Below are 12191 nucleotides of genomic sequence, written 5' to 3'. Positions count from 1 at the left end.
TTCTAAGCCCACGCCTGGGTTGAGGCACCCGGGGAGTGACCAGGCCGGGGAGGGGCTGGGCCGGCCGGAGTCCAGCATCGGAGGACCCCATTCTGCCCAGCAGTGCCACCCGCGGGCAGGCCGGGGCGCTGTCGCCGTCCTGGGAGACACAGCCGTGGTGTCTGAGTCTCTCCCCCAGGGACGCCCTGAGCCCACCCTCGTGGGCCTGCGCTGGCCGGGCGTGGCCCTGGAGCCGCTGTCTCACCTGCCGTCTTCTCCCCAGAGCATTCAAGATCAACGAGCTGAAGGCCGAGGTCGCGGACCACCTGGCAGCCCTAGAGAAGCGCGTGGAATGTGAGTGCGTGTCGTCCTCTCCCACTCGTGTCCCAGCCTGTGCTGGCATGAGCCCTGTGACAGTGACGGACAGGAGCCTCGCGTGACAGTGACGGACAGGAGCCTCGCGTGACAGGGACGGACAGGAACCTCGCATGACAGTGACGGACAGGAACCTCACGTGACAGGGATGGACAGGAGCCACACGTGACAGTGACGGACAGGAACCATGCGTGACAGGGACGGACATGAGCCACACGTGACAGGGACAGACAGGAACCACACATGACAGTGACAGACAGGAACCACATGTGACAGTGACGGACAGGAACCTCACATGACAGTGACAGACAGGAACCACACGTGACAGTGGCAGACAGGAACCTCGCGTGACAGTGACAGGAACCACACGTGACAGTGGCAGACAGGAACCACACGTGACAGTGATGAACAGGAACCATGCGTGACAGTGACGGACAGGAACCACACGTGACAGTGACGGACAGGAACCACGCGTGACAGGGACAGACATGAACCTCGCGTGACAGTGATGGACATGAACCACGCGTGATCATGATGGACATGAACCACACGTGACAGTGACGGACAGGAACCTCGCATGACAGTGACGGACACGAGCCACACGTGACAGGGACAGACAGGAACCACGCGTGACAGGGACAGACAGGAACCACACGTGACAGTGACGGACAGGAACCTCGCATGACAGTGACGGACATGAGCCACATGTGACAGGGACAGACAGGAACCACGCGTGACAGGGACAGACAGGAACCACGCGTGACAGTGACAGACATGAACCTCGCGTGACAGTGACGGACAGGAACCACACGTGACAGTGACAGACATGAGCCACACGTGACAGGGACAGACAAGAACCACGTTTGACAGTGACGGACATGAGCCACGCGTGACAGGGACAGACATGAACCACGCGCGACACTGATGAGCATGACCCATGCGTGACGGTGCCGGGGTCGGGGGCCAAGGCAGACGCGGCGTCTTTTCTCTGTGCGATGCCTGCAGATCTTTGATGTAAACCGAGGCTGGCACGGCGACAACTCGAACTTCTGTCTCGGGCCAGCCAGGCTGACGCCCCGACGCCCTGACGCCCTGACGCCCTGACGCCCCGACGCCCCGACGCCCCGACGCCCCGACGCCCCGACGCCCCGACGCCCTGACGCCCTGACGCCCCGACGCCCCGACGCCCCGACGCCCCGACGCCCCGACGCCCTGACGCCCCGACGCCCCGACGCCCTGACGCCCTGGGGCGCTGACGCCCTGACGCCCTGACGCCCTGACGCCCTGACGCCCTGACGCCCTGGGGCGCTGACGCCCCGACGCCCTGACGCCCTGACGCCCTGACGCCCTGACGCCCCGACGCCCTGACGCCCTGGGGCGCTGACGCCCTGACGCCCTGACGCCCTGACGCCCTGACGCCCTGACGCCCTGGGGCGCTGACGCCCCGACGCCCTGACGCCCTGACGCCCTGACGCCCTGACGCCCTGACGCCCTGACGCCCTGGGGCGCTGACGCCCTGACGCCCTGACGCCCTGACGCCCTGACGCCCCGACGCCCTGACGCCCTGACGCCCTGACGCCCTGGGGCGCTGACGCCCCGACGCCCTGACGCCCTGACGCCCCGACGCCCCGACGCCCCGACGCCCTGACGCCCTGACGCCCTGACGCCCTGACGCCCCGACGCCCCGACGCCCCGACGCCCTGACGCCCTGACGCCCTGGGGCGCTGACGCCCTGACGCCCTGACGCCCTGACGCCCCGACGCCCTGACGCCCTGACGCCCTGACGCCCTGACGCCCTGGGGCGCTGACGCCCTGACGCCCTGACGCCCTGACGCCCTGGGGCGCTGACGCCCTGACGCCCCGACGCCCTGACGCCCTGACGCCCTGACGCCCTGACGCCCTGACGCCCTGGGGCGCTGACGCCCTGACGCCCTGACGCCCTGACGCCCCGACGCCCTGACGCCCCGACGCCCTGACGCCCTGACGCCCTGACGCCCTGGGGCGCTGACGCCCTGACGCCCCGACGCCCCGACGCCCCGACGCCCCGACGCCCCGACGCCCCGACGCCCTGACGCCCTGGGGCGCTGACGCCCTGACGCCCTGACGCCCCGACGCCCTGACGCCCTGACGCCCTGACGCCCCGACGCCCCGACGCCCCGACGCCCCGACGCCCCGACGCCCCGACGCCCTGACGCCCTGACGCCCTGGGGCGCTGACGCCCCGACGCCCCGACGCCCCGACGCCCCGACGCCCCGACGCCCCGACGCCCCGACGCCCTGACGCCCTGACGCCCTGGGGCGCTGACGCCCTGACGCCCTGACGCCCTGACGCCCTGACGCCCTGACGCCCTGGGGCGCTGACGCCCCGACGCCCTGACGCCCTGACGCCCTGACGCCCTGACGCCCTGGGGCGCTGACGCCCTGACGCCCTGACGCCCTGACGCCCTGACGCCCTGACGCCCTGGGGCGCTGACGCCCTGACGCCCTGGGGCGCTGACGCCCTGACGCCCTGACGCCCTGACGCCCTGACGCCCTGGGGCGCTGACGCCCTGACGCCCTGACGCCCTGACGCCCTGACGCCCTGGGGCGCTGACGCCCTGACGCCCTGACGCCCTGACGCCCTGGGGCGCTGACGCCCTGACGCCCTGACGCCCTGACGCCCTGGGGCGCTGACGCCCTGACGCCCTGACGCCCTGACGCCCTGACGCCCTGACGCCCTGGGGCGCTGACGCCCTGACGCCCTGACGCCCTGACGCCCTGGGGCGCTGACGCCCTGACGCCCTGACGCCCTGACGCCCTGACGCCCTGACGCCCTGGGGCGCTGACGCCCTGACGCCCTGACGCCCTGACGCCCTGGGGCGCTGACGCCCCGACGCCCTGACGCCCCGACGCCCCGACGCCCCGACGCCCCGACGCCCCGACGCCCCGACGCCCTGACGCCCTGACGCCCTGACGCCCTGACGCCCTGGGGCGCTGACGCCCTGACGCCCTGACGCCCTGACGCCCTGACGCCCTGACGCCCTGGGGCGCTGACGCCCCGACGCCCTGACGCCCTGACGCCCTGACGCCCTGACGCCCTGACGCCCTGGGGCGCTGACGCCCTGACGCCCTGACGCCCTGACGCCCTGACGCCCTGACGCCCTGGGGCGCTGACGCCCTGACGCCCTGGGGCGCTGACGCCCTGACGCCCTGACGCCCCGACGCCCCGACGCCCCGACGCCCCGACGCCCCGACGCCCTGACGCCCTGACGCCCTGGGGCGCTGACGCCCTGACGCCCTGACGCCCTGACGCCCCGACGCCCCGACGCCCCGACGCCCCGACGCCCCGACGCCCCGACGCCCTGACGCCCTGACGCCCTGACGCCCTGACGCCCTGGGGCGCTGACGCCCTGACGCCCTGACGCCCTGACGCCCTGACGCCCTGACGCCCTGGGGCGCTGACGCCCCGACGCCCTGACGCCCTGACGCCCTGACGCCCTGACGCCCTGACGCCCTGACGCCCTGGGGCGCTGACGCCCTGACGCCCTGACGCCCTGACGCCCTGACGCCCTGACGCCCTGGGGCGCTGACGCCCTGACGCCCTGGGGCGCTGACGCCCTGACGCCCTGACGCCCTGACGCCCCGACGCCCCGACGCCCCGACGCCCCGACGCCCCGACGCCCCGACGCCCCGACGCCCTGACGCCCTGACGCCCTGGGGCGCTGACGCCCTGACGCCCTGACGCCCTGACGCCCTGACGCCCTGACGCCCTGGGGCGCTGACGCCCCGACGCCCTGACGCCCTGACGCCCTGACGCCCTGACGCCCTGACGCCCTGGGGCGCTGACGCCCTGACGCCCTGACGCCCTGACGCCCTGACGCCCTGGGGCGCTGACGCCCTGACGCCCTGGGGCGCTGACGCCCTGACGCCCTGACGCCCTGACGCCCTGACGCCCTGACGCCCTGACGCCCTGGGGCGCTGACGCCCTGACGCCCTGACGCCCTGACGCCCTGACGCCCTGACGCCCTGACGCCCTGGGGCGCTGACGCCCTGACGCCCTGACGCCCTGACGCCCTGACGCCCTGACGCCCTGACGCCCTGGGGCGCTGACGCCCTGACGCCCTGACGCCCTGACGCCCTGACGCCCTGACGCCCTGGGGCGCTGACGCCCTGACGCCCTGACGCCCTGACGCCCTGACGCCCTGACGCCCTGGGGCGCTGACGCCCTGACGCCCTGACGCCCTGACGCCCTGACGCCCTGGGGCGCTGACGCCCTGACGCCCTGACGCCCTGACGCCCTGACGCCCTGACGCCCTGACGCCCTGACGCCCTGGGGCGCTGACGCCCTGACGCCCTGACGCCCTGACGCCCTGGGGCGCTGACGCCCTGACGCCCTGACGCCCTGACGCCCTGACGCCCTGACGCCCTGGGGCGCTGACGCCCTGACGCCCTGACGCCCTGACGCCCTGGGGCGCTGACGCCCTGACGCCCTGACGCCCTGACGCCCTGACGCCCTGACGCCCTGACGCCCTGGGGCGCTGACGCCCTGACGCCCTGACGCCCTGACGCCCTGACGCCCTGACGCCCTGGGGCGCTGACGCCCTGACGCCCTGACGCCCTGACGCCCTGACGCCCTGGGGCGCTGACGCCCTGACGCCCTGACGCCCTGGGGCGCTGACGCCCTGACGCCCTGACGCCCTGACGCCCTGACGCCCTGACGCCCTGACGCCCTGACGCCCTGGGGCGCTGACGCCCTGACGCCCTGACGCCCTGACGCCCTGGGGCGCTGACGCCCTGACGCCCTGACGCCCTGACGCCCTGACGCCCTGACGCCCTGACGCCCTGGGGCGCTGACGCCCTGACGCCCTGACGCCCTGACGCCCTGGGGCGCTGACGCCCTGACGCCCTGACGCCCTGACGCCCTGACGCCCTGACGCCCTGGGGCGCTGACGCCCTGACGCCCTGACGCCCTGACGCCCTGGGGCGCTGACGCCCTGACGCCCTGACGCCCTGGGGCGCTGACGCCCTGACGCCCTGACGCCCTGACGCCCTGACGCCCTGACGCCCTGACGCCCTGGGGCGCTGACGCCCTGACGCCCTGACGCCCTGACGCCCTGACGCCCTGACGCCCTGACGCCCTGGGGCGCTGACGCCCTGACGCCCTGACGCCCTGACGCCCTGACGCCCTGACGCCCTGACGCCCTGGGGCGCTGACGCCCTGACGCCCTGACGCCCTGGGGCGCTGACGCCCTGACGCCCTGGGGCGCTGACGCCCTGACGCCCTGACGCCCTGACGCCCTGACGCCCTGACGCCCTGACGCCCTGACGCCCTGGGGCGCTGACGCCCTGACGCCCTGACGCCCTGACGCCCTGACGCCCTGACGCCCTGGGGCGCTGAGGGCGCTGTGGGCGCTGTGGGCGCTGAGGGCGCTGTGGGCGCTGAGGGCGCTGTGGGCGCTGTGGGCGCTGTGGGCGCTGAGGGCGCTGTGGGCGCTGTGGGCGCTGTGGGCGCTGAGGGCGCTGTGGGCGCTGAGGGCGCTGTGGGCGCTGTGGGCGCTGTGGGCGCTGTGGGCGCTGAGGGCGCTGTGGGCGCTGTGGGCGCTGTGGGCGCTGTGCGCGCTGTGGGCGCTGTGGGCGCTGTGGGCGCTGTGGGCGCTGTGCGCGCTGTGGGCGCTGTGGGCGCTGTGGGCGCTGAGGGCGCTGTGGGCGCTGTGGGCGCTGTGGGCGCTGTGGGCGCTGTGGGCGCTGAGGGCGCTGTGGGCGCTGAGGGCGCTGTGGGCGCTGTGGGCGCTGAGGGCGCTGTGGGCGCTGTGGGCGCTGTGCGCGCTGTGGGCGCTGTGGGCGCTGTGGGCGCTGTGCGCGCTGTGGGCGCTGTGGGCGCTGTGGGCGCTGTGGGCGCTGTGGGCGCTGTGGGCGCTGAGGGCGCTGTGGGCGCTGTGGGCGCTGTGGGCGCTGTGGGCGCTGTGGGTGCTGTGGGTGCTGGCTGAGGACGTGGAGCCAGGGCCCTGGGCACCAGTGACGGCGTTCACACGCCGTGTGCCCCCACCATCGTTAGGGAGACGTCGCTGGCTCCCAGCCACACGCGGAGAGCAGAGGCCGGGTGAGCGGAGGGGTCCAGCCTGTGTGGTGGGTCCGTGGCCGAGAGGCCCAGGTTCTGGGGGAGAACGGTTGGGTGCTCAGCCTCTGTGCCGCCGTCCGGCGCGAGGTGGCCGGCGCGTGGCCCCCACGTCCCAGGCAGGGTGCTCTGTCGGTGCCCAGGCCGGGCTCGCGTCTGTTAGCAGGAGCTGAGTGAGCAGAGCCCGGGCAGGGGGCCGGATGGCGCCAGCCCCAGAAAACCTGGGCGCCTGGCCCGGCGTCGCTCCCCAGAGCCCTCAGTTTTCAAGAAAAAACTCACAATCGCGAGAAGCTGGATTCGTCTGAAATAAGCCGAAAGGCGACTCAAAACTGGGAGTGGAAGATGGGTTTGTTTGCTGCAAAAATATTCAGAATCCACACGCAGCTTTTTCCCAGCGTGCGTTTCCCGGGGGCTTAGGAAGACCCCTCACGCGCACCTGCGCTGGATCCGCTGGCACTGCCCGGCCACGGCACTGCCCTCAGCTCTGCGTCCCTGTGGGTGGGGGAGGCCGCAGCCGGGCTGAGTCACCGCTCAGCGCGTTCAGCGTCTGTGCCGGCACAGCACGCATCACTGCCCGCACCCCCGGCTGCAGAGGCCCGGGCGGCTCGGCTTCGGGAGGCCACAGTGGCTGCAGGAAAGCGTTTTTCTCTAAAGCGTTTCTGGGCAGCTCCTGGGAGCAGGCCCGGTGCTCACGCAGCAAGGACAACGTCTGGGACGCACGCGGAGCCGGGTGCCGTGAGGACCGCCCCTGCCACACGGGGCCCCCGCGACACTGACAGAGCCGGCCGTGTCCCTGCCAGCCCAGCCCCAGGGAGGCCGGAGGAGTGTGCCTTCCCAAGCCTGCTCCAGCACCCAGAGCTCACCCGCCAGCTCGGTTCTCGCGAAGAGCCCAGGTGTGGGCAGGGCCCCTCCCCCTGGAGGCGCTGGAGGCCCCGCTGCCCCCTCCCCCAGCGTCCCCACCAAGTCACCTGACCCTGACCCCAGGATGGCCCCAACTCAAGACCTCTGGCTGACCGTGGGAGCTCCGGCCAAGCACCATTCTAAAGAAGGCCCCGTGCACAGACACCAGGCGGACACCCATGAGCAGGAGGACACGTGTGTGCAGACGGCAGCTCCACACGTGGCAGGCGAGCTCGGCTCCCTACCAAACCCGGAGAGCAGAGGCCTCTCCAGACTCCGGAAGGGTTTTGGCCAACAGCACAGGAGACCCTGCCCGGTGCCCGCCCACCCATACGGGCGCGAGGCGTCACGGAGGCCCCGCATGGCCTCCTCCAGCTCCTCGGCCCCGCCCCGGCTTCTCCTCCTCCGTCGTCTCCTGCCCCCAGCTCCAGCATCTCCGTCTCTTCCCAGGAGCCATGCAAGTTGAAGATGCAATTCGTTCATTAATTGGCAGACTCTGTTTTATGTTTTAAGATTTATTTATTTGAAAGGTGGAGTTAGCGAGAGGCAGAGGCAGAGAGAGAAAGATCCTCCATCCGCTGGTTCGCTCCCCAGACGGCTGCAACGGCCGGGCTGGGTCAGGCCGAAGCCAGGAGCCTCCTCTGGGTCTCCCACGTGGTGCAGGGGCCCAAGCATGTGGGCTGTTTTCCACTGCTTTCCCAGGCCACAGCAGGGAGCTGGATGGGAAGTGGAGCAGCTGGGACTTGAGCCGGCGCCCATGTGCGATGCCGCACCCTGGGCAGCGGCTCTTAGCGGCTGTGCCACAGCGCCGGCCCCGGTTGTCAGCACCCTTACAGAGAACAGGGTGGACCTACGCGTGACTAGGAATAGCTGGGGCGTGGAGTGACCGGCGCACCTCCCTGAACGTGTGCTGGCTCTGCCTGTGTGGGAGCCCAGGGGAGGACGGAGGCCACACGACCGCGCCCAGAATTCTCCGGAGCTGGCTCCCTCCCCAGAGACAGGGTGTCCCTGCACACACGTGGCTCACCTGGGAGTCCCCCTTCACCCAGCAAGGGCAGGCTCCCTGCCGAGGTCAGCGTAGCCCGTGCTCCCTCCAGCCATGGCTGCCCTGGGGACCGGCCCCAAGGGGTGCAGTCAGGGGCTTGTCTCTCTGTGGGGTAGGGAAGGAGTCGGGCCGGGAGTGTCCAGGGAGCTGTCCTCACGTCAGCCTGCGGGTGCCCACCTCCCACCCCAGCTGAGCAGGTGCAGCCTCCGGGTGCTGAGCCCCACCTGGCCTGGGTCCAGCCCTCTCCTGGGGCCTCCGGGTGACCCTGGGCCGCCAGCAGCAGCTCCCCCACACCGAGCGTGCACGAGCACACGGGCTCTCCCCAGGGACGCGCACCGGTGCTGAGTCTCAGGGAGACGGCCCAGGTGTCCGTCCAGGAAGGGAGCAGAGGAGACTCTGGGTCCTTGCAGGTGGAGGTGAGAGTCGCCTGCAGCCCAGGGCAGTCACTGTAGCTGGACCCTGGAGAGCTGCCCAGCCCAGCTTCTCAGGACAGCCCTGCCCTGCACGGACCACTGTACCTGGGGCTGCCCCAGTAGACACTCTCACACGTGTGCACACACACGTACGTACGTGCCCGTGTGCTCGTGTGCACTGGCTGTGGGTGAGCTGCCTTGCACGGGACCTGTGTTAAGTGGAGCACCCTGGTTATTCCGCACCCTTAGAAACGCACCTCGGGGCCGGCACTGTGGTGTAGCGGTAAAGCCGCTGCCCGTGGTCCTGGCATCCCATATGGGCACCAGTTCAAGACCTGGCTGCTCCTCTTCTGATCCAGCTCTCTGCTGTGGCCTGGGAAGGCAGTGGATGATGGACCAAGTCCTTGGGCCCCTGCACCCACATGGGAGACCTGGAAGAAGCTCCTGGCTCCTGGCTTCAGATCGGATCAGCTCCGGCCATTGTGGCCATTTTGGGAGTAAACCAGCGGATGGAAGACCCCCCCCCTCTGCCCCTCCTCTCTGTGTGTAACTCTGACTTTCAAATAAAAAAATAAATCTTTAAAAAGAAAGAAGCACACCCCTTTTGAATCGCGCGTAAACCTCTCCTCTCCTCCCGCCTCCCTGCCTGAGCTGTTCCGCCGTCCCCGGGCGCCCGGGGTTCTGGGCGTTCAGTGGTGAGTCCGTGGACAGGCAGCGCGCAGGCGGCCCCACGTCCTGCCTGGAGACTCAACTCCTTCCTTCCTGGTTTGCTGCTCCCTGTGCCCTTTGGACTGCGCCTGGGCGTGGGCCAGGGCGGAGCTGACCCCTGGGGGCAAAGCTGACCAGGGTTTGTGCCAACAACCCAGAGGCCTCCATGCGGGGCCAGAGTTTGTCTTCTCCGTGTCACTGGGTCAGTGGGCTTTCTGCAGGCTCTGGAGCGAGCGCCGTCCTTGGCACAGTGTGGGAGGCAGCTTCGCCCTGCCCGGCCCAGGCAGCCCGAGCCGCGTGTGAGCCGTGAGCTCGGCCGCCAGGATGGAGCGGCTCAGGCCCCGGCTCCGCCCTCCCGCCCGCCACGGCCTCCTCGGCCCCCAGCGTCTCTCCCAGAAAATCACTGTGAGGTTTTCCTGCCGGTGGCTGTGGCTCGCAGAGGGTCACACAGACCCTGGCAGAGTCCAGGAGGACGAAGCAGGCCCGGACAGGAAGTGTGGGCTGGACTCCAGCTCCGGGCAGTGCTGGGGGGCCAGAGGAGCCTCTGGTCCGAGCCCACCTGTAGCAGGAGCGGTGGACAGAGACAGACCGGGGCCTTACAGGAAGTGGTGTTTTATTGTTTAAGCCGGCAGGTGGAGCCGAGACAGGTGCTTCCTTCTGTGTGGGCGTGGCTTCTGTCTCCCTTACGTGGCCACATGCATGCATCTGATTGGAGGGGAGGGAGACACCGGAGAGGGTGGGCAGGTGATGGATGGAGGGGAGGGAGACGCTGGAGAGGGTGGGCAGGTGATGGATGGGGGGGGAGAGGGTGGGCAGGTGATGGATGGGGGGGTGGGCAGGTGATGGATGGGGAGGAGACGCCGGAGTGGGTGGGCAGGTGATGGGGGGGGGAGAGGGTGGACAGGTAATGGATGGGGGGGAGAGGGTGGGCAGGTGACGGATGGGGGGAGAGAGTGGACAGGTAATGGATGGGGGGGAGAGGGTGGACAGGTAATGGATGGGGGGGGAGAGGGTGGGCAGGTGATGGATGGGGGGGAGAGGGTGGGCAGGTGATGGATGGGGGGGAGAGGGTGGGCAGGTGATGGATGGGGGGGAGAGGGTGGGCAGGTGATGGATGGGGGGGAGAGGGTGGGCAGGTGATGGATGGGAGGAGAGGGTGGGCAGGTGATGGATGGGGGGAGAGGGTGGGCAGGTGATGGATGGGAGGAGAGGGTGGGCAGGTGATGGATGGGGGGGAGAGAGTGGACAGGTGATGGATGGGGGGAGAGAGTGGGCAGGTGATGGATGGTGGGGGAGACGCCGGAGAGGGTGGGCAGGTGATGAATGGGGGGGGGGACACCGGAGAGGGTGGGCAGATGGCTGAGACAGCTGGGAAGGGGAGGAGGTAGGACGTGGACAGGGTGATGGGGTGGACAGCTGGACGGACAGACTGCATGAGGTCGATGCTCGGGAGGCATGGGCGGGGGAGGGAAGCCGGGAGGACGCCCCCAGGAGACCCCTGAAGTGAAATGAGTCTTCCCAGACGCGCGGGATCATGGGTCACTTCTTAAACGTTCTTCGAGGTGCTTGGTCTTCCCTCCTCGCAGCCTTGTTTTCAGGCCAAGAAAGTTAACCGCGAAGCTCGGGAGCTGCAGCCCTGGGTCTTGGCGGGTGGGCGTGGTCAGCGCCTAGGACCCTCCCCACCTGCCCGGCTCCTTCCACATCTGTTCACTTTCCAGAATGTTCTGCCTGTCACATGTCTGCTGCGCTCGTCAGCAAACCGCAGGCAGGCGGGTGGGGGTGGGGTGGGACCCTGCAGCCTGGAGGCCGCCATGTGCGAGCCAAAGCCCGGTGCTTGGAAGGTGACCGGTGAGGTTCCACAGCGTCTTCAAGGTCCTGGGTGCGAGAATGCACCCTCCAAGGGTGGCGTGGACTTTGGCGAGTCAGCACCCAGGACAGCGGCCGCACTGGCCGCCGGGCCCAGGTGCAAACCGCCCGCGCGCCCCCGGAAAGCCAGGCCCTCGCTCGGCCTCCAGCCCTGCAGGTTTCTCGGATGCCCGCCCGGTGCGGGTTCCAGCCGGGCTGCCTGGACCAGTGCCCTGGAGCTGCTGCGCTGCCTGGGGAGGGAGGGGACTCGGAGGAGCCGGCCGGATCCCAGCTCTGTGTTTCCTTCGGAAGCCGCTGGTGCTTATTTTTAGTAGCGATTCGGAGCCAGGCTTGCTGGGAGACGGGCTGGAAGGACATCGTGGGCAGTGTCTGCGTAAAAGCTGAGGTGCGATTGCAGAGTCAGAGCTCCTGGCCCCTCCCTCCCAGAGCAGCTCTCATCCAACAGCCTCTGGGAGGCTGCGGGAGGCGCGGGCTGCCGAGGGTGCCGCTGCCGGGAGGCGCGGGCTGCCGAGGGTGCCACTGGCCGGGAGGCGCGGGCTGCCCGGGAGCCGCGTCTGCCACCACGTGCCTCCGCGGCGGCCCGGAGCAGACGGGGCCAGAGGCGCCAGATGTGCCCACAGCTGCAGGTCCTTGGTGCCTCCTGGTGAAGCTCCCAGGGGACCCTAATGGATGGTTTTACCCTAACGCGGCATTGATCCTTGCTGCGTGCGGGCGCGTCGGAGGCGTGTCTCCCCCTTTCCTTTTCTGTCTGGGATAAAAGACGTCTCTGTCCCATGTCCCCGGCCGGTGCGTAGGGGTACAGAAGGAGAAAG

The 12191-nt window shown here is 70.3% G+C and overlaps 1 protein-coding gene across 11 annotated transcripts in view; it reads left to right on the top strand.

Moving 5' to 3' along the window:
* PDE9A (phosphodiesterase 9A) overlaps positions 1–12191 on the top strand; it is an 87634-nt gene that overhangs the window by 52996 nt on the left and 22447 nt on the right. For 6 of the 11 annotated variants that reach the window (XM_070071790.2, XM_070071791.2, XM_089330493.1 and 3 more), the window contains one exon: positions 263–333. The exons of 4 other annotated variants lie outside the window; for them this stretch is intronic. In XM_070071790.2, the coding sequence (XP_069927891.2) occupies positions 263–333 (71 nt within the window). Of the gene's footprint in view, positions 1–262; positions 334–6291; positions 6433–12191 lie in introns of those variants that run through there. One more of the 11 variants, XM_089330496.1, reaches the window with a different exon arrangement.

The sequence above is a fragment of the Oryctolagus cuniculus genome, chromosome 4 (genome assembly GCF_051225735.1).
Source record: "Oryctolagus cuniculus isolate XC-2025 breed Fujian yellow rabbit chromosome 4, ASM5122573v1, whole genome shotgun sequence".
NCBI lineage: Eukaryota > Metazoa > Chordata > Mammalia > Lagomorpha > Leporidae > Oryctolagus > Oryctolagus cuniculus.
The sequence above is the reverse complement of the archived record's forward strand: the minus strand, read 5'-3'. Positions and strand labels throughout refer to the sequence as shown.